The sequence below is a fragment of the Oncorhynchus keta genome, chromosome 28 (assembly GCF_023373465.1).
Source record: "Oncorhynchus keta strain PuntledgeMale-10-30-2019 chromosome 28, Oket_V2, whole genome shotgun sequence".
Taxonomy (NCBI): Eukaryota; Metazoa; Chordata; class Actinopteri; order Salmoniformes; family Salmonidae; genus Oncorhynchus; species Oncorhynchus keta.
In genome coordinates this window covers 68,733,491-68,757,634 of record NC_068448.1, presented here as the reverse complement: position 1 = coordinate 68,757,634, position 24,144 = coordinate 68,733,491, and the positions used below count along the sequence as shown (strand labels likewise).

General features: G+C 48.7%; 1 protein-coding gene and 1 long non-coding RNA gene across 4 annotated transcripts in view; one reads left to right on the top strand and one right to left on the bottom strand.

Moving 5' to 3' along the window:
* Positions 1–24,144, bottom strand: part of LOC118371121 (ras-responsive element-binding protein 1-like) — a 79,400-nt gene that overhangs the window by 23,339 nt on the left and 31,917 nt on the right. For 2 of the 3 annotated variants that reach the window (XM_052483740.1, XM_052483741.1), the window contains exons 2-3: positions 1,945–2,061; positions 1,449–1,684 (exon numbers count right to left, since the gene is read on the bottom strand). In XM_052483740.1, the coding sequence (XP_052339700.1) occupies positions 1,449–1,684; positions 1,945–2,061 (353 nt within the window). Of the gene's footprint in view, positions 1–1,448; positions 1,685–1,944; positions 2,062–18,240; positions 18,345–24,144 lie in introns of all 3 variants that reach the window. The other variant, XM_052483742.1, reaches the window with a different exon arrangement.
* LOC127912884 (uncharacterized) lies at positions 8,484–9,985 on the top strand. The gene is made up of 3 exons (XR_008083912.1): positions 8,484–8,716; positions 8,831–9,173; positions 9,516–9,985. It is a non-coding gene; the product is annotated as an uncharacterized LOC127912884 (long non-coding RNA).

The following is a 24,144-nucleotide window of genomic DNA, read 5'->3' as shown; positions in this document are numbered from 1 at the left end:
CACACACACACACACACACACACACACACACACACACACACACACACACACACACACACACACACACACACACACTCTTCAAAAACAATCTCTAGGAAGCACTTCCTTTTCCTCTCTGCGAGGACTAGCATCGGTGTTGTTTAAACCCTGTGCACTGCTGGCTTCCACTCAAGTCTGTTTCACAGCCCAACATCTTGCTGGCTTCCACTCAAGTCTGTTTCACAGCCCAACATCTTGCTGGCTTCCACTCAAGTCTGTTTCACAGCCCAACATCTTGCTGGCTTCCACTCAAGTCTGTTTCACAGCCCAACATCTTGGTGGAGAGCGGTGGAGTTTCTGTTTCATACCTTCCGGTCTTTCATATAGTTCTGCTTTGACTATATCAACCAATGCCTTTCAAATGCAGTTAAAGTGAATTGAGTTTGAGGCTTGCAGCAGAAGATACATAACGACTGCTTGTTTAAAAGGGGAAAGCTCAGCCAGGCAGACAGACACAGTTTAGACACCATTTCCTTCTCTCTGATACTCTTTCTAAACCACAGCCCAGTGTGAACTCTGCAAGCTGGCCACTAGTGAAAACCTCTTCACCCGCTAGCAAGCATTGACCATACAGCTGTGTGCGGCCCATGCTAGAGCTGACATAATCTGGTGAATTACATAATCGTCTGTAAGCCGGTTTCCTCAAGTGGCGAGAGCCTGAGAATCAGGCCAGTCCTGCTAAAGGGAAGTGAAGTACACTGTGTATGACAAGGGAGGATGGGCCTAAAGCTCTGGTTCTGGATGGCTCTTGTTCCAGGCTGTGTGTGTGTGTGTGTGTGTGTGTGTGTGTGCTTCATAACTGACACCTGTTTGTCCTACACCCGAGCGCTACGGGCCCCAATCCCAGGCTTTAAAAGGAGCCAGGTGACCCAGGCCGGGGGAAGACAGAAGGGGAATTGAGACCATGTGACCCAGGCCGGGGGAAGACAGAAGGGGAATTGAGGGGCAAGGAGAGTTATGGACCATTTGTTGCTACTCGTTTGAAAACTGACACACACACACACACACACACACACACACACACACACACACACACACACACACACACACACACACACACACACACACACACACACACACACACACACACACACACACACACACACACCTGTACCTCACTGTTGGCGCCTAGTCAGAAACATCCGGTTTTACTTTATGTCGTGTTGTGTTTCTTGTTGTGATGTGTGTTTTGTCCTATATTTATATCGTATTTATTGTTAATCCCAGCTCCCGTCCCCGCAGGAGGCCTTTTGCTAGGCTGTCTTTTTAAGTAACAATTTGTTCGTAACTGATTTGCCTAGTTAAAGGTTAAATACATTTAAAAAAACACTTGATGAAAAAAAAATGTGATGCTAAACAGACTCAGCCTCTTCCCTGTTCATTTTGTGTGTGTGTGTGTGTGTGTGTACCGTGGTGTTCCTCCGGGCGTTGCGGTTGACACTAGGGGGTCTGGGCAGGGTGGTCTTGCTGATGGGGGTGGAGGGTGTGGAAGGCTCCAGGGCTCCGTTGAGCTGGCCTGCATTCATCACCGTCGACAACATGGTGTTGATTGATGACAAGTCCACACCTTCCTCCTCTGTCATATTCTCTCCATTTTCTCCAGCCATGCCTTCCTCCTCCTCTTCCTCCATCGCTCCGTTACTCCCTGGGAAGAGCGAGGAAACCGCCGTTAGCACACACACATACACGCAAACACACACACACATACACGCAAACACACACACACACACGCAAACACACACACACATAAACACACACACACATACATACACGCAAACACATACACACACACACGCAAACATACACACACACGCAAACACACACCCACACCCACACCCACACAGAAGCTAACAGACACATAAGAACACTGAAACACAGACACACAGGCACACACACCACCCTGACCTGTGTGTTTGTCCTGTGTGTGTATGGAGTCAGGGGTCTCCTGCTCCTCCGAGTGCTCGGTCTCTCCAGCGCTCAGCTCGACGCTCACTCCTCCCCCCGGAAGCGTGCTCTCCATCACTGCAACAACACAAACATACACACAAACTTAGTGACGTGGGACAGACACACAAACTTAGTGACATGGGACACACACACAAACTTAGTGACATGGGACAAACACACAAACTTAGTGACATGGGACAAACACACAAACTTAGTGACATGGGACACACACACAGACTTAGTGACATGGGACACACACACAAACTTAGTGACATGGGACACACACACAAACTTAGTGACATGGGACAAACACACAAACTTAGTGACATGGGACACACACACAAACTTAGTGACATGGGACACACACACAAACTTAGTGACATGGGACACACACACAAACTTAGTGACATGGGACAAACACACAAACTTAGTGACATGGGACAGACACACAAACTTAGTGACATGGGACACACACACAAAATTAGTGGCATGGGACACACACACAAACTTAGTGACATGGGACAGACACACAAACTTAGTGACATGGGGGACACACACAAACTTAGTGACATGGGACACACACACAAACTTAGTGACATGGGACAAACACACAAACTTAGTGACATGGGACACACACACAAACTTAGTGACATGGGACAAACACACAAACTTAGTGACATGGGACACACACACAAACTTAGTGACATGGGACAAACACACAAACTTAGTGACATGGGACAAACACACACACTTAGTGACATGGGACAAACACACAAGCTAGAAGGCTTTTTTTAGCTAGCTATTAGCATTTTCCCCTGCCCAAAGATTTTTAAGACACTGATGCCACACACACACACACACACACACACACACACACACACACACACACACACACACACACACACACACACACACACACACACACACACACACACACACACACACACACACACACACACACACACACACACACACGATCAAGAGCAGGAGTCAGAAGATGGTAAATTAAGTGAGTATGCAGTGCACTTCACAGTGTGCACTTGAGCATAGGGTGGCTTATGGAGTGGCAGGAGAATTTAGAGGGGTTGAGGGGGGGTTGAGGTTTACGCAGGGAGGAGGTGATGGAGGAAGAGGTGGAGGAAGAGGAGGTGTAGGGTGACCTTGTAATTGGGAGAGAGAGAATACTGACTCGATGCCCAGTGGAAAAGAGTTGAGGTCACTAGCTAGATACGATAGCCTGTGTTTTATGACACTCACACCTGTTTCGTATGACACAAGAGAGTGAGCGAGGGAGGGAGGGAGGGAGGCGGGGAGGGAGGGAGGGAGGGGGAGGGAGGGAGGGGGAGGGAGGGGGAGGGAGGGAGGGAGGGAGGGAGGGAGGGAGGGAGGGAGGGAGGGAGGGAGGGAGGGAGGGAGGGAGGGAGGGAGGGAGGGAGGGTAGAAACCGTATTTCTTTCCTTCCATCCTTAGCATTGCAAAACTACTTCTCTCTAGTAACAAACCAATCACAGCAGGCCACCAGGATTCAAGTAACCCCATAAGCCCCCACATCACTACCCACCACATGAGGTTGGTGGCACCTTAATGGGGAGGACAGGCTTGTGGTAATGGCTGGAGTGGAATGAGTGGAATGGTATCAATTACATCAAACACAAGGGTCCAAGGGTCCATTGGCTCCGTTCTAGACATTATTATGAGCCGTCCTCCCCTCGGCAGCCTCCACTGATACCCACTCACCCAAATACACACAGGTTCAATCCCTTGGTTTCCCCATCCTCTCTCCACACCCTGTTGCTTGGAGCGCCCAGTCCCCAATGGGAGGGTTTGGGGAGCTAATCTCTCCAACTCCATGCTGGACTGGTGCTTTCTGTACTACCCCCAGGCCCATCCTGTATCCTGCACACATCCCTAACTATGACTAAGGTAGTTAGTTGGCTATGGAGCCCCAACTAATACAGACAGTGACTGAGATACAGTTAAAGGACAGGGAGGGGAGGGGGAGGAGGGAGGGAGGGAGGGAGGGAGGGAGGGAGGGAGGGAGGGAGGGAGGGAGGGAGGGAGGGAGGGAGGGAGGGAGGGAGGGAGGGAGGGAGGGAGGGAGGGAGGGAGGGAGGGAGGATAGAGGAGAGGAGGATGCAAAAGAGGGGAAGGAAAGAAAGAAAAATGGGGTAGAGCGAGGGGGAAGAGATAAGGAGAGATACAACTGCAGAATAAGCAAAAAAGAGAAGAGGGAGGAGAGAAAGAGAGAGGTAGTCAGAAGTCCCCCCTCCTGTTAATTGCGGCTTTCCGTTCACAGCCCCACAGGAAGCTCCTCTACGGTCCAGGCCACTTCCTCCTCCTCATGGAGGGGTGGAGTACGTGTTCTAGTCTCTACATGTCTCGTTCCTCTACATGGGTTTAGTGTGAGTCACTCAGAAAACCAAAGTGGATGAAAAAGGGAGTGGGACAGAAATGGATGGAGGACAGGAGTTGGGATGATGAAGAGAAAAATAGATGAGAGAACAGAGAGGGAAGGAAAGGGAACCAGGGTCTGGGAAACAGACACTGGAGTAGCAGAGAGACAAATACAAGATGAGATGGAGGAGAGGAAGGGGGGCAAAAGGAGGAGAGGGGGAACGAGTGGGTGAGAGAGAGGTGAGCTGGTAAAGGCTGGTTATGTTTTTTAGTGACCCACGGGAGCGAGCAGTGACATGACATCACAGACGGTAACATGGCCTAAGCAGGTGCAGTGTGACGGTCCCCTCTGATAGGGTGAGAGGGGTGTGTGCGTGCCTCTCACTACATGTCTTGCTGTTACTGCATCCTATGTACAACATATTTGTCTTTTTTCATTGACACAAATGAGTCATGCAGGATATAACAAACACAACCCTCCCTGGTGTTGCAAGTAACACCATGCACAGACACAACCCTCCCTGGTGTTGTAAGTAACACCATGCACAGACACAACCCTCCCTGGTGTTGCAAGTAACACCATGCACAGACACAACCCTCCCTGGTGTTGCAAGTAACACCATGCACAGACACAACCCTCCCTGGTGTTGTAAGTAACACCATGCACAGACACAACCCTCCCTGGTGTTGTAAGTAACACCATGCACAGACACAACCCTCCCTGGTGTTGTAAGTAACACCATGCACAGACACAACCCTCCCTGGTGTTGCAAGTAACACCATGCACAGACACAACCCTCCCTGGTGTTGCAAGTAACACCATGCACAGACACAACCCTCCCTGGTGTTGTAAGTAACACCATGCACAGACACAACCCTCCCTGGTGTTGTAAGTAACACCATGCACAGACACAACCCTCCCTGGTGTTGTAAGTAACACCATGCACAGACACAACCCTCCCTGGTGTTGTAAGTAACACCATGCACAGACACAACCCTCCCTGGTGTTGTAAGTAACACCATGCACAGACACAACCCTCCCTGGTGTTGCAAGTAACACCATGCACAGACTTACTGAGCCCTTTCTCACTACAGTATTGCATCATGCATAAATGAATGAAAGCTACTGGACTAAAACCAGTATTGTGGAGTAAGTAGCCTTCAGTAGCCAACGGAGTAGCAGCACTAACTGGTAATACAAGTGGTCATATCAAATAGTGGGGGGTTGGTTGGCCATGGGGGGGCTAACCGCTAAACGCAGATCTCAAGCTTAGCCGTGGATTTGTTTTATTTCATTAGCCCGAGCATCACCCCCCTCCATCCCGCACTCTGATTGGTGGATCAAACACTTGGGCAGCACTTTTTATGGGCTGCTAAAATGAACTGCAACAGATGGTTGGAACAGGGAAGAAGGAAAGGCTTGAAAGAGAGGGATAGATGGAGGAATGAAAGAGAGGGAGAAGATAGAGGGAGGATAAGGAGAGAACGGAAGAGATACCAAGACATAGAAAGGGTAGTTGAAGAAATGAAAAAAGGCTGAGGGAGAGAGTAAAGCGAGAGAAAGAGAGATTGCACAACGGTTGGGCTAGGTTTCCAGATTTCTGTTGTGATGTTTTCAGAGCAGGCGATTGGGGCAGACTGTTGCACTTGTTTGGAGATTCCAACACACGCTCACAGAGAGAGTAGCGCATGTTACAGGAGAGGTGCACGTGCATGTGTGTGTGTGTGTGTGTGTGTGTGTGTGTGTGTGTGTGTGTGTGTGTGTGTGTGTGTGTGTGTGTGTGTGTGTGTGTGTGTGTGTGTGTGTGTGTGTGTGTGTGTGTGTGTGTGTGTGTGTGTGTGTGTGTGTGTGAGAGGACGGTTGAAGGGGGCAGCAGTGGCTGCTGTTACTACATCTGTTCCCAGCCATCACTCACTCCGGCTTTGACACCCCCTCCATATCCCCTATCCTACACACACAAACACACACACCGCGCTGCCCGACCCTGACATCCTGACATTCTTGCACATCCTTGTAAAAAAAAATAGCAGGGGAGGTCACAATGTGGGAGTCAAGAGAGAAACAACTTTGTGTGTGTGTATGCGCGTTCGTGCATGTGCGTGTGTGAGCGAGAGTGTGGAAGTTACACACAGCGATGGAAGAGTTGCCACACACACTGTGCCAAAGAGCGGCAAACAAGAATGCCTCTCCTCTTCTCTCCTCTCCTCTTGTCAAACCTTGGGCCCCCTCGTACTCCCTCCCTCTCGCAGACTCCTCCCACCTCCATTTGCTCTCCCCCTCTCCTTCCGTCTCTCTCCATCTTGTTTTGTCTGCCTGCCTGGCCGGGCCCCTCCCTCTTCCCTCCATCATCTCTCACACTCCCTCTCCTTTTACTCTTTTCTGTCACCTTCTGTCACTGGGTTTAACCTGAATCTGTAAACATCTGTATCGGTTGATGCATTATTTATATATTTATATTTTATCTTACTCGTGTAACAAGCTCAGTTCATGAAGTTGGATTGATTCATAGAAGTATTAGGTTATGCAATCAATTCTTCCCATTGATTGTTGGAAACTGTAGCAATTTGTTTTAGGTTTCAAGACTTATGTCAAAGTGCTCTCAATCAATCAACTTGCAGCAACCAAAGACGTTGACCTAAATATGACACCGCCACCACCTTCCACACACAGTCAGTCAGCCACCAATCTGGCAACAGCATCAGTCACATGACAAGGTCAGAGGGGTGGTGGGCTAGAGGGGACACCTGTGTGTGGACATAACGCTGGTGACAAATCACTTGTTCTAGAGTGGGTGGGTGACACGTGTCCACTGCCTTAAAGCCACCCTTCATTCTCCATGACATTATTCAAGTATTAAAATGTGTTAAAACCAGGGATAACTCTGCCTCACATTTATCAACTAAGCCATCCGCTCAGGCTACAGTTCAGTGACTAATACGTTATATAGATTGATAGACAATGGGCCGTGAGCCAAACTGCCAAAACTGACACATGCTCTTCAAAGCAAACAGTGGGGAGATTTGCTTCATCCCTGCACTAACAAAGCTGTACTGTTAATAATCCATTCACCTTTTGGCCCTTTTGGTCCTTCCAGACTAGCTAGCTAGATAAACTAGAGTAGAGAGAGAGAGAGAGCGAGAACCAGGCGCAGTAACCCAGTCCAGGCATTGTCAGATCAGTGATCAAATCAAGGATTGGAGGGAGATAAGAGGAAGGAAGCAACAAAGCATTTTCAAAGCATTCCAACAGGGTGTAGTGAAGAGTTATCTCGCGAGAGGATGTGTGTGTGTGTGTGTGTGTGTGTGTGTGTGTGTGTGTGTGTGTGTGTGTGTGTGTGTGTGTGTGTGTGTGTGTGTGTGTGTGTGTGTGTGTGTGTGTGTGTGTGTGTGTGTGTGTGTGTGTGTGTGTGTGTGCGTGCGTGCGTGTGTGTATGAGAGAGAGGGGGAATTCTATATCAAGGCTGGAGGGAGAAGAGAGGGAGTGAGGGAGGGAGAGGTGGAGGGATCCGTGACCATATGTTGGCTATTTATTACCTCCCCTCCTAACGGTCTCTCTCCTCCTGACACCATGAGAAGTCAACGTTCCCTCTTAAAGGTCTCTAACGGTCTCTCTCCTCCTAACACCATGAGAAGTCAACGTTCCCTCTTAAAGGTCTCTAACGGTCTCTCTCCTCATAACACCATGAGAAGTCAACGTTCCCTCTTAAAGGTCTCTAACGGTCTCTCTCCTCCTGACACCATGAGAAGTCAACGTTCCCTCTTAAAGGTCTCTAACGGTCTCTCTCCTCCTAACACCATGAGAAGTCAACGTTCCCTCTTAAAGGTCTCTAACGGTCTCTCTCCTCATAACACCATGAGAAGTCAACGTTCCCTCTTAAAGGTCTCTAACGGTCTCTCTCCTCATAACACCATGAGAAGTCAACGTTCCCTCTTAAAGGTCTCTAACGGTCTCTCTCCTCCTGACACCATGAGAAGTCAACGTTCCCTCTTAAAGGTCTCTAACGGTCTCTCTCCTCATAACACCATGAGAAGTCAACGTTCCCTCTTAAAGGTCTCTAACGGTCTCTCTCCTCATAACACCATGAGAAGTCAACGTTCCCTCTTAAAGGTCTCTAACGGTCTCTCTCCTCCTAACACCATGAGAAGTCAACGTTCCCTCTTAAAGGTCTCTAACGGTCTCTCTCCTCCTGACACCATGAGAAGTCAACGTTCCCTCTTAAAGGTCTCTAACGGTCTCTCTCCTCCTAACACCATGAGAAGTCAACGTTCCCTCTTAAAGGTCTCTAACGGTCTCTCTCCTCCTGACACCATGAGAAGTCAACGTTCCCTCTTAAAGGTCTCTAATGGTCTCTCTCCTCCTGACACCATGAGAAGTCAACGTTCCCTCTTAAAGGTCTCTAACAGTCTCTCTCCTCCTAACACCATGAGAAGTCAACGTTCCCTCTTAAAGGTCTCTAACGGTCTCTCTCCTCCTGACACCATGAGAAGTCAACGTTCCCTCTTAAAGGTCTCTAACGGTCTCTCTCCTCCTGACACCATGAGAAGTCAACGTTCCCTCTTAAAGGTCTCTAACGGTCTCTCTCCTCCTAACACCATGAGAAGTCAACGTTCCCTCTTAAAGGTCTCTAAACGGTCTCTCTCCTCCTAACACCATGAGAAGTCAACGTTCCCTCTTAAAGGTCTCTAACGGTCTCTCTCCTCCTGACACCATGAGAAGTCAACGTTCCCTCTTAAAGGTCTCTAACGGTCTCTCTCCTCCTGACACCATGAGAAGTCAACGTTCCCTCTTAAAGGTCTCTAACGGTCTCTCTCCTCATAACACCATGAGAAGTCAACGTTCCCTCTTAAAGGTCTCTAACGGTCTCTCTCCTCCTGACACCATGAGAAGTCAACGTTCCCTCTTAAAGGTCTCTAACGGTCTCTCTCCTCCTAACACCATGAGAAGTCAACGTTCCCTCTTAAAGGTCTCTAACGGTCTCTCTCCTCCTAACACCATGAGAAATCAACGTTCCCTCTTAAAGGTCTCTAACGGTCTCTCTCCTCCTAACACCATGAGAAGTCAACGTTCCCTCTTAAAGGTCTCTAACGGTCTCTCTCCTCATAACACCATGAGAAGTCAACGTTCCCTCTTAAAGGTCTCTAACGGTCTCTCTCCTCCTGACACCATGAGAAGTCAACGTTCCCTCTTAAAGGTCTCTAACGGTCTCTCTCCTCCTGACACCATGAGAAGTCAACGTTCCCTCTTAAAGGTCTCTAACGGTCTCTCTCCTCCTGACACCATGAGAAGTCAACGTTCCCTCTTAAAGGTCTCTAACGGTCTCTCTCCTCCTGACACCATGAGAAGTCAACGTTCCCTCTTAAAGGTCTCTAACGGTCTCTCTCCTCCTGACACCATGAGAAGTCAACGTTCCCTCTTAAAGGTCTCTAACGGTCTCTCTCCTCCTAACACCATGAGAAGTCAACGTTCCCTCTTAAAGGTCTCTAACGGTCTCTCTCTTCCTGACACCATGAGAAGTCAACGTTCCCTCTTAAAGGTCTCTAACGGTCTCTCTCCTCCTGACACCATGAGAAGTCAACGTTCCCTCTTAAAGGTCTCTAAACGGTCTCTCTCCTCCTGACACCATGAGAAGTCAACGTTCCCTCTTAAAGGTCTCTAACGGTCTCTCTCCTCCTGACACCATGAGAAGTCAACGTTCCCTCTTAAAGGTCTCTAACGGTCTCTCTCCTCCTAACACCATGAGAAGTCAACGTTCCCTCTTAAAGGTCTCTAACGGTCTCTCTCCTCCTGACACCATGAGAAGTCAACGTTCCCTCTTAAAGGTCTCTAACAGTCTCTCTCCTCCTAACACCATGAGAAGTCAACGTTCCCTATTTCTAGGGGGTTTATGGTTAAGGTTAGAATTGTGTGTGTGTGTGTGCGCGCACGTGCATCCGTGCGCGTCGCTGCAAGCCGAATGCGTCGTTTCTCAGCTTCCGTGTACAAAGAGGTACCCAAGCCCGTGTTTGTGAGTCTGATCGATGAAGAGTGTTCTCCCTCCCGCCCTACTGGCCCGTGTTTGTGAGTCTGATCGATGAAGAGTGTTCTCCCTCCCGCCCTACTGGCCCGTGTTTGTGAGTCTGATCGATGAAGAGTGTTCTCCCTCCCGCCCTACTGGCCCGTGTTTGTGAGTCTGATCGATGAAGAGTGTTCTCCCTCCCGCCCTACTGGCCCGTGTTTGTGAGTCTGATCGATGAAGAGTGTTCTCCCTCCCGCCCTACTGGCCCGTGTTTGTGTGTCTGATCGATGAAGAGTGTTCTCCCTCCCGCCCTACTGGCCCGTGTTTGTGAGTCTGATCGATGAAGAGTGTTCTCCCTCCCGCCCTACTGGCCCGTGTTTGTGAGTCTGATCGATGAAGAGTGTTCTCCCTCCCGCCCTACTGGCCCGTGTTTGTGTGTCTGATTGATGAAGAGTGTTCTCCCTCCCGCCCTACTGGCCCGTGTTTGTGTCTGATTGATGAAGAGTGTTCTCCCTCCCGCCCTACTGGCCCGTGTTTGTGTGTCTGATAGATGAAGAGTGTTCTCCCTCCCGCCCTACTGGCCCGTGTTTGTGTCTGATCGATGAAGAGTGTTCTCCCTCCCGCCCTACTGGCCCGTGTTTGTGTGTCTGATTGATGAAGAGTGTTCTCCCTCCCGCCCTACTGGCCCGTGTTTGTGTCTGATTGATGAAGAGTGTTCTCCCTCCCGCCCTACTGGCCCGTGTTTGTGTGTCTGATTGATGAAGAGCGTTCTCCCTCCCGCCCTACTGGCCCGTGTTTGTGTGTCTGATAGATGAAGAGTGTTCTCCCTCCCGCCCTACTGGCCCGTGTTTGTGAGTCTGATCGATGAAGAGTGTTCTCCCTCCCGCCCTACTGGCCCGTGTTTGTGTGTCTGATTGATGAAGAGCGTTCTCCCTCCCGCCCTACTGGCCCGTGTTTGTGTCTGATTGATGAAGAGTGTTCTCCCTCCCGCCCTACTGGCCCGTGTTTGTGTCTGATTGATGAAGAGTGTTCTCCCTCCCGCCCTACTGGCCCGTGTTTGTGTGTCTGATTGATGAAGAGTGTTCTCCCTCCCGCCCTACTGGCCCGTGTTTGTGTGTCTGATTGATGAAGAGTGTTCTCCCTCCCGCCCTACTGGCCCGTGTTTGTGTCTGATTGATGAAGAGTGTTCTCCCTCCCGCCCTACTGGCCCGTGTTTGTGTCTGATTGATGAAGAGTGTTCTCCCTCCCGCCCTACTGGCCCATGGTTGAGTCTGATTGATGAAGAGTGTTCTCCCTCCCGCCCTACTGGCCCGTGTTTGTGTGTCTGATCGATGAAGAGTGTTCTCCCTCCCGCCCTACTGGCCCGTGTTTGTGTGTCTGATCGATGAAGAGTGTTCTCCCTCCCGCCCTACTGGCCCGTGTTTGTGTGTCTGATCGATGAAGAGTGTTCTCCCTCCCGCCCTACTGGCCCGTGTTTGTGTCTGATCGATGAAGAGTGTTCTCCCTCCCGCCCTACTGGCCCGTGTTTGTGTCTGATTGATGAAGATTGTTCTCCCTCCCGCCCTACTGGCCCATGGTTGAGTCTGATTGATGAAGAGTGTTCTCCCTCCCGCCCTACTGGCCCGTGTTTGTGTCTGATTGATGAAGAGTGTTCTCCCTCCCGCCCTACTGGCCCGTGTTTGTGAGTGAGTTTTTAGAGGAACACCCTTCCCCCCGTCATCTGCTTTTCTCTCCTCCTCCGGTTCCCCCTCCTTCCCTCGCTCCCTCCCTCCCCTCCTTCCCTCACTCTCTCCCTCCTTCAGCTCACACTCAGCTGCCATTATCCATCTTCCCTGCTTCCCTTCCTCCTTCCCTACCTCCCTCGCTCCCCTCCCTCCCTCCCTCCCTCCCTCCCTCCCTCCCTCCCTCCCTCCCTCCCTCCCTCCCTCCCTCCCTCCCTCCCTCCCTACCCTTCCCTCGCTCCCTCCCCTCGCTCCCTCCCTCGCTCCCTCCCTCGCTCCCTCCCTTCCCCCCTCCCCCTCTCTCCCTCCCTCCCTCCCTCCCTCGCTCCTTCCCTTCCATCGCTCCCTCCCTTCCCCTCCCTTCCCTTCCCTCCCTCCCTTCCCTCCCTCGCTCCCTCCCATCTCTACCCTGACTTGTTGCTCTTACTCACCCAAACACAGATGCAACAAGTAAAGATAATTCACATGCACTTTCAACCACTCACAGCACATCCAGCTACTTGCCTCGAGCTCCCTCTCACAGTGCAAAGGTCAGTGTGTAGGTACAGTACAGTTTACATTACAGAGGTAAGGAAAGGGGTGAAGGCATTTAGGGACGGACAGACACTCTTTTCTTCATCTGCTTCCTCTTCCTCTCAATCCATGACCAATCCTCCTGTGGCTGTTTTCCCCTCCATCGTCTCCTGTCTACCTCTCTAGCTGTCTCTCTGCATCTCTCTTTCAGTTGCTTCCTCCTCTTTTTCTATTGGGTTACTATAATAGGGTAAGGTTAGCCTACAACCAGGGTTGAAATGCTAAACGAGCGCAAGGTTAGGCTATATGGCTGTGTTTAGGTAAACAATAATGTGTTCAAACTTTGACAGTATCTATCTTCCCATGTGCTGTGCTCAGGTCAATATATTACCTGTGTCTGGGACTCCAAAGAAGCAATGTGAGCTAGCTAAAAACATCAGTTAACTACTCAGAGTAGAGATCAGCTACCAGAGTGGTGTTGATGGGGCTGTGAGGTTAGGAGGGAGGGAGGGAGGGAGGGAGGGAGGGAGGGAGGGAGGGAGGGAGGGAGGGAGGGAGGGAGGGAGGGAGGGAGGGAGGGAGGGAGGGAGGGAGGGAGGGAGGGAGGGAGGGAGGAAGGGGCATCAGCCTCTGTAGAAAGGAAGCTGTCCCCTCAGGGACTATTACACACACAGCTAGCTCACTGTTTATCTTCATTTACAATCTGTAGAAACTATGAAAATAGAAAGGTTCAGAACGGTTGTGAAACATCACAGCACAGTTGAACATTATATGGCAAATACAAATCAAAAAGATAGATGTGAGGGGATGAGGGTAGCTGAACGATGGGACTAAAAACAAACAAAATACAACTATTGTAAAGTATTCTGTGTCTGTAAAATGTATATAGTATATAGTATGTGTAAGCTGGAAGTAGATGCCTAAGTGTTGTTGTCTATTAGTTTTGTCCAATTAGGGATGGAATTTTAGGGTTAGGGGAAGAAATATAAGGAAAATATACATTTTACTATTTAAAATAATATATACAGTGCATTTGGGAAGTATTCAGAGCAATTTACTTTTTCCATATTTTCTTACGTTACAGCCTTAATCTAAAATAAAAAATAAATAAAAAATGTTCCTCATCAATCTACACACACTACCCCATAATGACAAAGCAAAAACAGGTTTCTATACATTTTTGCAAATGTATATAAAAATAATATATTTGAAAAAAATACTTTATTTACTTAAGTATTCAGACCCTTTGCTGTTAGACTCAAAATTGAGCTCAGGTGCATCCTGTTTTTATTGATCATCCTTGAGATGTTTCTACAACTTGATTGGAAGCCACCTGTGGTAAATTCAATTGATTGTACGTAATTTGGAAAGGCACACACCTGCCAATATAAGGTCCCACAGTTGACAGTAAACCAAGCCATGGAGGTCGAATGAATTGTCCGTAGCGCCCCAAGACAGGATTGTGTTACGGCACAGATTTGGGGAAGGCTCCCAAAAATGTCTGCAGCATTGAATGTCCCTAAGAACACAGTGGCCTCCTTCATTTTTAAATGGAAGGAGTTTAGAACCACCAAGACCCTTTCTAGAGCTGGTCACCCGGCCAAACTGAGCAATCGGGGAAAGGGGCTTTGGTCAGGGAGGTGACCCGATGGTCACTCTGACTGAGCTCCAGAGTTCCTCTGTAGAGAACCTTACAGAAGGACAACCATCTCTGCAGAACTCCACCAATCAGGCCTTTGTGGCAGAGTGGCCAGACGGAAGCCACTCCTCAGTTAAAGGCACATGACAGCCCGCTTGGAGTTTGCCAAAAAGCACCTAAAGGGCTCTCAGACCGTGCAAAACAAGATTCTCTGGTCTGATGAAACCAAGAACTCTTTGGCCTGATTACCAAGCGCCACGTCTGGAGGAAACCTGGCACCATCCCTATGGTGAAGCATGGTGGCGACAGCATCATGCTGTGGGGATGTTTTTCAGCGGTAGGGATTTGGAGACTAGTCAGGATCAAGGGAAAGACGAACAGCGCAAAGTACAGAGAGATCCTTGATGAAAATCTGCTACAGAGTGCTCAGAACCTCAGACTGGAGAGACGGTTCACCTTCCAACAGGCCAACGATCCTCAGCACCCAGCCAAGACAATGCAGGAGTGGCTTCATGACAAGTCTCTGAATGTCCAGTCAGAGCCTGGACTAGAACCCGATCGAACATCTCTAGAGAGAACTGAAAATAGCTGTGCAGCGACGCTCTCCATTCAACCTGACAGAGCTTGAAAGAATCTGCAGAGAAGAATGGGAGAAACTCCCTAGACACAGGTGTGCCAAGTTTGTAGCGTCACACCAAAGAAGACTCGAGGCTGTAATCGCTGCCAAAGGTACTTCAACAAAGTACTTAGTAATGGGTCTGAATTCGTATGAAATGTGAAATTTCAGTGTTTATTTGTAATACATTTGCAAAAATGTATAAAAAACATTTGCTTTGTCATTATGGGATGTTGTGTTTAGATTGAGGGATTACTTTTTTTTTTTGTCCATTTTATTAACAAAATGTGGGAAAAGTCAAGGGGTATCAATACTTTCCAAATGCACTGTAATATAAACTCAACATAAAAAGAGACGGGACCCCAGGGATCCTGGGCATCTTTCTTTTGGTGTTTTTCAGAGTCAGTAGAAAGGCCTCTTTAGTGTCCTACATTTTCATAACTGTGACTTTAATTGCCTACTGTCTGTAAGCTGTTAGTGTCTTAACAACCGTTCCACAGATGCATGTTCATTAATTGTTTATGGTTCATTGAACAAGCATGGGAAACAGTGTTCAAACCCTTTACAATGAAGATCTGTGAAGTTAGTAGGGTTTTCATGAATTATCTTTGAAAGACAGCGTCCTGAAAAGGGGATGTTTCTTTTTTTGCTGAGTTTATATATTTTTGAAATATATGTGGGATTGGAAATGATACAATTACATTGATAGAAGCCACAATCTATTTGCAATATTAAAGCTGATCCACCCCCATAAAGAAATAAAGTAATGTGTAAAGTAAAGTAAAAGCTCCACTCAACAGCATTTCTCTCAAAGATCTGGATTCTGGTGTGAACAAGATGGGAGGAGGGAAGAGGGGGGGAATCAATCAACCACGAAAAATGTCTGACGTAACAGGCATAAGAGAAACGCCTGAGCTGAGTTTCCACATCTGGTTTTCAATGGAAAAGGAAGCGAGGTTGAAAATAGCTGTATCCCTGAAAACCGGAACATCCGGTTGTCGGTAACTCCTCTTTGGCTAGTCAGGACCAGCCAATTATCTCTCTCTCTCTGATGCAAAATTACTCTGTCTCTTCACACACATCAAGTGATTTCAAAATGCACCAACATTAATAATTGTAAGTCGCTCTGGATAAGAGCGTCTGCTAAATGACTTAAATGTAAATGTAAATGTATAGGCCCCTTTACAATTAAATTACTTACCTTTAAGTAATGTTGCAGCTGCATAAAATGTGTATATAAAATAACGTCAGTAGCCTATACCTAAGTCTAAATATGACACCTAACAGAACTGACAGATTAGTAAAACATGCAGGCAGAAGAAAAAAACACCCTCATCACTGATCAAATGGTCCAGTCTTGACTCCCATCGACTGATCAAATGGTCCAGTCTTGACTCCCATCGACTGATCAAATGGTCCAGTCTTGACTCCCATCGACTGATCAAATGGTCCAGTCTTGACTCCCATCGACTGATCAAATAGTCCAGTCTTGACTCCCATCGACTGATCAAATGGTCCAGTCTTGACTCCCATCGACTGATCAAATGGTCCAGTCTTGACTCCCATCGACTGATCAAATGGTCCAGTCTTGACTCCCATCGACTGATCAAATGGTCCAGTCTTGACTCCCATCGACTGATCAAATGGTCCAGTCTTGACTCCCATCGACTGATCAAATGGTCCAGTCTTGACTCCCATCGACTGATCAAATGGTCCAGTCTTGACTCCCATCGACTGATCAAATGGTCCAGTCTTGACTCCCATCGACTGATCAAATGGTCCAGTCTTGACTCCCATCGACTGATCAAATGGTCCAGTCTTGACTCCCATCGACTGATCAAATGGTCCAGTCTTGAGTCAAATGTGTCTTGACTCCCATCGACTGATCAAATGGTCAGTCTTGACTCCCATCGACTGATCAAATGGTCCAGTCTTGACTCCCATCGACTGATCAAATGGTCCAGTCTTGACTCCCTGATCAAATGACTTGATCAAATGGTTCAGTCTTGACTCCCATCGACTGATCAAATGGTCCAGTCTTGACTCCCATCGACTGATCAAATGGTCCAGTCTTGACTCCCATCGACTGATCAAATGGTCCAGTCTTGACTCCCATCGACTGATCAAATGGTCCAGTCTTGACTCCCATCGACTGATCAAATGGTCCAGTCTTGACTCCCATCGACTGATCAAATGGTCCAGTCAAATGGTGACTCCCATCGACTGATCAAATGGTCCAGTCTTGACTCCCATCGACTGATCAAATGGTCCAGTCTTGACTCCCATCGACTGATCAAATGGTCCAGTCTTGACTCCCATCGACTGATCAAATGGTCCAGTCTTGACTCCCATCGACTGATCAAATGGTCCAGTCTTGACTCCCATCGACTGATCAAATGGTCCAGTCTTGACTCCCATCGACTGATCAAATGGTCCAGTCTTGACTCCCATCGACTGATCAAATGGTCCAGTCTTGACTCCCATCGACTGATCAAATGGTTCAGTCTTGACTCCCATCGACTGATCAAATGGTCCAGTCTTGACTCCCATCGACTGATCAAATGGTCCAGTCTTGACTCCCATCGACTGATCAAATGGTCCAGTCTTGACTCCCATCGACTGATCAAATGGTCCAGTCTTGACTCCCATCGACTGATCAAATGGTCCAGTCTTGACTCCCATCGACTGATCAAATGGTTCAGTCTTGACTCCCATCGACTGATCAAATGGTCCAGTCTTGACTCCCACCGACACTGGGGGAGGTGCGAATAACATACTGCCGATAAGGCAAAGAGCGGTGACTGAAAGTAAGTTTGTGTGTGTGAAATCTGTGGGACTTACCTACACAGGTGTGGAGGTGGGGTGTTTGAGACCAAGAATTGAGAAAAAATGACTCCTCTTCACAACAATGGCACAGATAGATAAAGTGAGGGTTGATATGGTATGATAGCATGCCATGCACATAGCTCATACCTGAAAAACGTAAGGAAACTAAGGAAAACAATGGACTAAAAACAATGCCGATTTCATCCCAAATCGGTAATGAGGGCGAAATGAGTCTTTAGAATGCCTTAAACTTTTACTGTTCTCCATCTATATCTACAGAAAGCAGTTGCTTTATATCAATTGCTATTAAAAATTAAATAAAAAGAATGGAAGAAAAATTGCAAATGTCAAAAAGGATGATGATGATGATGATGCATCAAAGAAGAAGAAAAGTAGACATGCTGAATGAAGAATGAAGCTTAACATTCGGGGGGTTGAAAATGTGCAAGGACAGCCCTCAGTGTTTGGGGACTTAAGAGTTAAGAGGTGGGATGGAGGCAGGTAAAAGAGGAGGAGGTCAAGAGGGGGGAGAAACAGCCTTATATTTACCCTCGAGAGACCAGGGCAAAAAGGTGTCTGGGCTCGGAGCTCAGGGCTGGGGGGGAGACGACGGCCTGCCTGCCCACCTCGAGTGTCAGCACCCACTGATCACACTGCAGGGAGAGCACAGAGACCGCCGTCAATACACAGTCATGTCGTCTGCATGTACAAACACACACAACAACAAAAACAACAACAGCCTTCTAAGCATGCACTGATGGATTGTGTGTGTGTGTGTGTGTGTGTGTGTGTGTGTGTGTGTGTGTGTGTGTGTGTGTGTGTGTGTGTGTGTGTGTGTGTGTGTGTGTGTGTGTGTGTGTGTGTGTGTGTGTGTGTGTGGACTCAGAGCAGGTAGACTTTGGTTTCTGGTCTTGTTAAGCTGTAAATAAATCAAACAACGTCCCGTGTGCTGTTATCACACAATGTCACTGAGCACCAACACACACATCCTGCCCCACAGCTAAACCCGGAAACCATGGCCCCTTGACCTGATGGGATTCAGTCAAGTCATTCGAAAATAGGCCTACTGCGGGATGGCGAGGCAAAGCGGAGGCCCAACCAAGACACTCATTCTCATTAAGGCATGTATTATTTCCAACATGGCAGACTAACACTGAAGCCTGCTGACAGATGATTATTCTGGTAATAGGTGAGGTAAATACAAGGATGGGTGGACACAAGGAGAGGACATTACAGTGCCGAGCCACCGACAGATTATCTACTTTGTAAAAGAGGTTTGGGGGGGTGCTAAGATGAGGGAGCAGGGTAAAGTAGAGACAGAGAGAGAGAGACAGATGGAGACAGAGACAGAGAGAGACAGAGACAGAGAGAGAACAAAGGATGGATAAGAAGAGGAAAAGCTAGAGGGAGGAAGGAGAAGATGGCTAGCTAAAACAGGACAGATAGGACGAGTAAGTATGGATGAGAGACGGGGTTGAGAGAGGGAGAGAGGAAAGAGCTAGAGAGAGGGGGAGGGAGGGAGGGAGGGAGGTAGAAAGGGAGGGAACAGTGGGTAGAGAGAGAGAGAGAGAGAGAGAGAGAGAGAGAGAGAGAGAGAGAGAGAGAGAGAGAGAGAGGACAGGACAGAGATTATCAGATTAGTGGCTGATAAGAGCTCCTAATTAAGAGGCAGAAAGCGAGGCAGTTATCATGGGGCCGGGAGGAGATATTTTAGGTTCAAATTCCTTTTTAGCCACTGCACTGTGTGCAAGCATCTTAAACCCTGTTCACATCAAATGCTACAGGTGCGCCCTGGCCTGCATACATGCTCTCTTCCGAGGGGACCAACCGTGGCCTGGTGTCAGAGTGCAGTCCAGTAGAACGGTGTCAGGGTGCAGTTCAGCAGGACGGTGTCAGACTGCAGTTCAGTAGGACGGTGTCAGAGCGCAGTCCAGTAGGACGGTGTCAGAGAGCAGTCCAGTAGGACGGTGTCAGAGTGCAGTCCAGTAGGACGGTGTCAGAGTGCAGTCCAGTAGGCCGGTGTCAGAGTACAGTTCAGTAGGACGTTGTCAGAGTGCAGTCCAGTAGGACGGTGTCAGAGTGCAGTCCAGCAGGACGGTGTCAGAGTGCAGTTCAGTAGGACGGTGTCAGAGTGCAGTCCAGTAGGACAGTGTCAGATTGCAGTCCAGTAGGACGGTGTCAGAGTGCAGTCCAGTAGGACAGTGTCAGAGTGCAGTCCAGTAGGACGGTGTCAGAGTGCAGTCCAGTAGGACGGTGTCAGAGTGCAGTCCAGTAGGACGGTGTCAGAGTGCAGTCCAGTAGGACGGTGTCAGAGTGCAGTCCAGTAGGACAGTGTCAGAGTGCAGTTCAGTAGGACGGTGTCAGATTGCAGTCCAGTAGGACGGTGTCAGAGTGCAGTCCAGTAGGACGGTGTCAGAGTGCAGTCCAGTAGGACAGTGTCAGATTGCAGTCCAGTAGGACGGTGTGCAGTCCAGTAGGACGGTGTCAGAGTGCAGTCCAGCAGGACGGTGTCAGAGTGCAGTTCAGTAGGACGGTGTCAGAGTGCAGTCCAGTAGGACAGTGTCAGATTGCAGTCCAGTAGGACGGTGTCAGAGTGCAGTCCAGTAGGACGGTGTCAGAGTGCAGTCCAGTAGGACAGTGTCAGAGTCCAGTAGGATCACTGTGAAGTCCATGGAGAACAAGAGCACCTCCTCCCAGCTGCCCACTGCACTGAGGCTAGGAAACACGGTCTCCACCGATAAATCCATGATTATCGAAAACTTCAATAAGCACTTCTCAACGGCTGGCCATGCCTTCCGCCTGGCTACTCCAACCTCGGCCAACAGCTCCGCCCCGTAGTTCCTCACCCAAGCCTCTCCAGGTTCTCCTTTACCCAAATCCAGATAGCAGATGTTCTGAAAGAGCTGCAAAACCTGGACCAGTACAAATCAGCTGGGCTTGACAATCTGGACCCGCTATTTCTGAAACTATCTGCCGCCATTGTCGCAACCCCTATTACCAGCCTGTTCAACCTCTCTTTCATGCAGATCCCCAAGGATTGAAAGCTGCCGCAGTCATCCCCCTCTTCAAAGGAGGAGACACCCTGGACCCAAACTGCTATAGACCTATATCCATCCTGCCCTGCCTATCTAAGGTCTTCGAAAGCCAAGTCAACAAACAGGTCACTGACCATCTCGAATCCCACCGTACCTTCTCCGCTGTGCAATCTGGTTTCCGAGCCGGTCACGGGTGCACCTCAGCCACACTCAAGGTACTAAATGATATCATAACCGCCATCGATAAAGACAGTACTGTGCAGCCGTCTTCATCGACCTCGCCAGGCTTTCGACTCTGTCAATCACCAAATTCTTATCGGCAGACTCAACAGCCTCGGTTTTTCGGATGACTGCCTTGCCTGGTTCACCAATTACTTTGCAGACAGAGTTCAGTGTGTCAAATCAGAGGGCATGCTGTCCGGTCCTCTGGCAGTCTCTATGGGGGTGCCACAGGGTTCAATTCTCGGGCCGACTCTTTTCTCTGTATATATCAATGATGTTGCTCTTGCTGCGGGCGATTCCCTGATCCACCTCTACGCAGACGACACCATTCTATATACTTTCGGCCCGTCATTGGACACTGTGCTATCAAACCTCCAAACGAGCTTCAATGCCATACAGCACTCCTTCCGTGGCCTCCAACTGCTCTTAAACGCGAGTAAAACCAAATGCATGCTTTTCAACCGATCGCTGCCTGCACCCGCATGCCCGACTAGCATCACCACCCTGGATGGTTCCAACCTTGAATATGTGGACATCTATAAGTACCTAGGTGTCTGGCTAGACTGCAAACTCTCCTTCCAGACTCACATCAAACATCTCCAATCAAAAATCAAATCCAGAGTCGGCTTTCTATTCCGCAACAAAGCCTCCTTCACTCACGCTGCCAAGCTTACCCTAGTAAAACTGACTATCCTACCGATCCTCGACTTCGGCGACGTCATCTACAAAATGGCTTCCAACACTCTACTCAGCAAACTGGATGCAGTCTATCACAGTGCCATCCGTTTTGTCACTAAAGCACCTTATACCACCCACCACTGCGACTGTATGCTCTAGTCGGCTGGCCCTCACTACATATTCGTCGCCAGACCCACTGGCTCCAGGTCATTTACAAGTCCATGCTAGGTAAAGCTCCGCCTTATCTCAGTTCACTGGTCACGATGGCAACACCCATCCGTAGCACGCGCTCCAGCAGGTGTATCTCACTGATCATCCCTAAAGCCAACACCTCATTTGGCCGCCTTTCGTTCCAGTACTCTGCTGCCTGTGACTGGAACGAAAGTAAAAATCGCTGAAGTTGGAGACTTTTATCTCCCTCACCAACTTCAAACATCAGCTATCCGAGCAGCTAACCGATCGCTGCAGCTGTACATAGTCTATAGGTAAATAGCTCACCCTTTTTCACCTACCTCATTCCCATACTGTTTTTATACTGTTTTTATTTATTTACTTTTCTGCTCTTTTGCACACCAATATCTCTACCTGTACATGCCCATCTGATCATTTATCACTCCAGTGTTAATCTGCAAAATTGTATTATTCGCCTACCTCCTCATGCCTTTGCACACATTGTATATAGACTGCCCATTTTTTCTACTGTGTTATTGACTTGCTAATTGTTTACTCCATGTGTAACTCTGTGTTGTCTGTTCACACTGCTATGCTTTATCTTGGCCAGGTGCAGTTGCAAATGAGAACTTGTTCTCAACTAGCCTACCTGGTTAAATAAAGGTGAAATAAAATAAAATAAAAATGCAGCTGTCAGACAAAGTGACAAGGGGCCATTTCCTGTATCTGAATCTCACACTCACACCTCCTTGGCGAAGGGCACTGCTACTGTGGGGCAAAGAGTTGAAGAGGGGATTCACATAATAACTTACCCTACAAATGAAACCCATCACAGAAGCTTGGTATATAACATGCTACATTGCAAAGAAGTGCTGACAAAGTTATCGCTACAGACGATAATCCAATAACATAAGTCATTTAACAGACGTTTTATCCAAAAGCAACTTACAGCCATGCGTGTGTACATTTTTATGTGCGTGTGGTGCCAGGAATCGAACGCACTATCCTGGTGTTGGAAGCACCACACTCTACCAACTGAGCTACAGAGGACCCCAGAGATGACTAGCTACAGATCACTACAGAGGACCCCAGGGATGACTAGCTACAGATCACTACAGAGGACCCCAGAGATGACTAGCTACAGATCACTACAGAGGACCCCAGAGATGACTAGCTACAGATCACTACAGAGGACCCCAGAGATGACTAGCTACAGATCACTACAGAGGACCCCAGAGATGACTAGCTACAGATCACTACAGAGGACCCCAGAGATGACTAGCTACAGATCACTACAGAGGACCCCAGAGATGACTAGCTACAGATCACTACAGAGGACCCCAGAGATGACTAGCTACAGACCACTACAGAGGACCCCAGATGACTAGCTACAGATCACTACAGAGGACCCCAGGAATGACTAGCTGCAGATCACTACAGAGGACCCCAGAGATGACTAGCTACAGATCCCTACAGAGGACCCCAGAGATGACTAGCTACAGATCACTATAGAGGACCCCAGAGATGACTAGCTACAGATCACTACAGAGGACCCCAGAGATGACTAGCTACAGATAACTACAGAGGACCCCAGAGATGACTAGCTACAGACCACTACAGAGGACCCCAGAGATGACTAGCTACAGACCACTACAGAGGACCCCAGAGATGACTAGCTACAGATCACTACAGAGGACCCCAGAGATGACTAGCTACAGATCACTACAGAGGACCCCAGAGATGACTAGCTACAGATCACTACAGAGGACCCCAGAGATGACTAGCTACAGATCACTACAGAGGACCCCAGAGATGACTAGCTACAGATCACTACAGAGGACCCCAGAGATGACTAGCTACAGATCACTACAGAGGACCCCAGAGATGACTAGCTACAGATCACTACAGAGGACCCCAGAGATGACTAGCTACAGATCACTACAGAGGACCCCAGAGATGACTAGCTACAGATCACTATAGAGGACCCCAGAGATGACTAGCTACAGATCACTACAGAGGACCCCAGAGATGACTAGCTACAGACCACTACAGAGGACCCCAGATGACTAGCTACAGATCACTACAGAGGACCCCAGGAATGACTAGCTGCAGATCACTACAGAGGACCCCAGAGATGACTAGCTACAGATCCCTACAGAGGACCCCAGAGATGACTAGCTACAGATCACTATAGAGGACCCCGGGAATGACTAGCTGCAGATCACTACAGAGGACCCCAGAGATGACTAGCTACAGATCACTACAGAGGACCCCAGAGATGACTAGCTACAGATCACTACAGAGGACCCCAGAGATGACTAGCTACAGATCACTACAGAGGACCCCA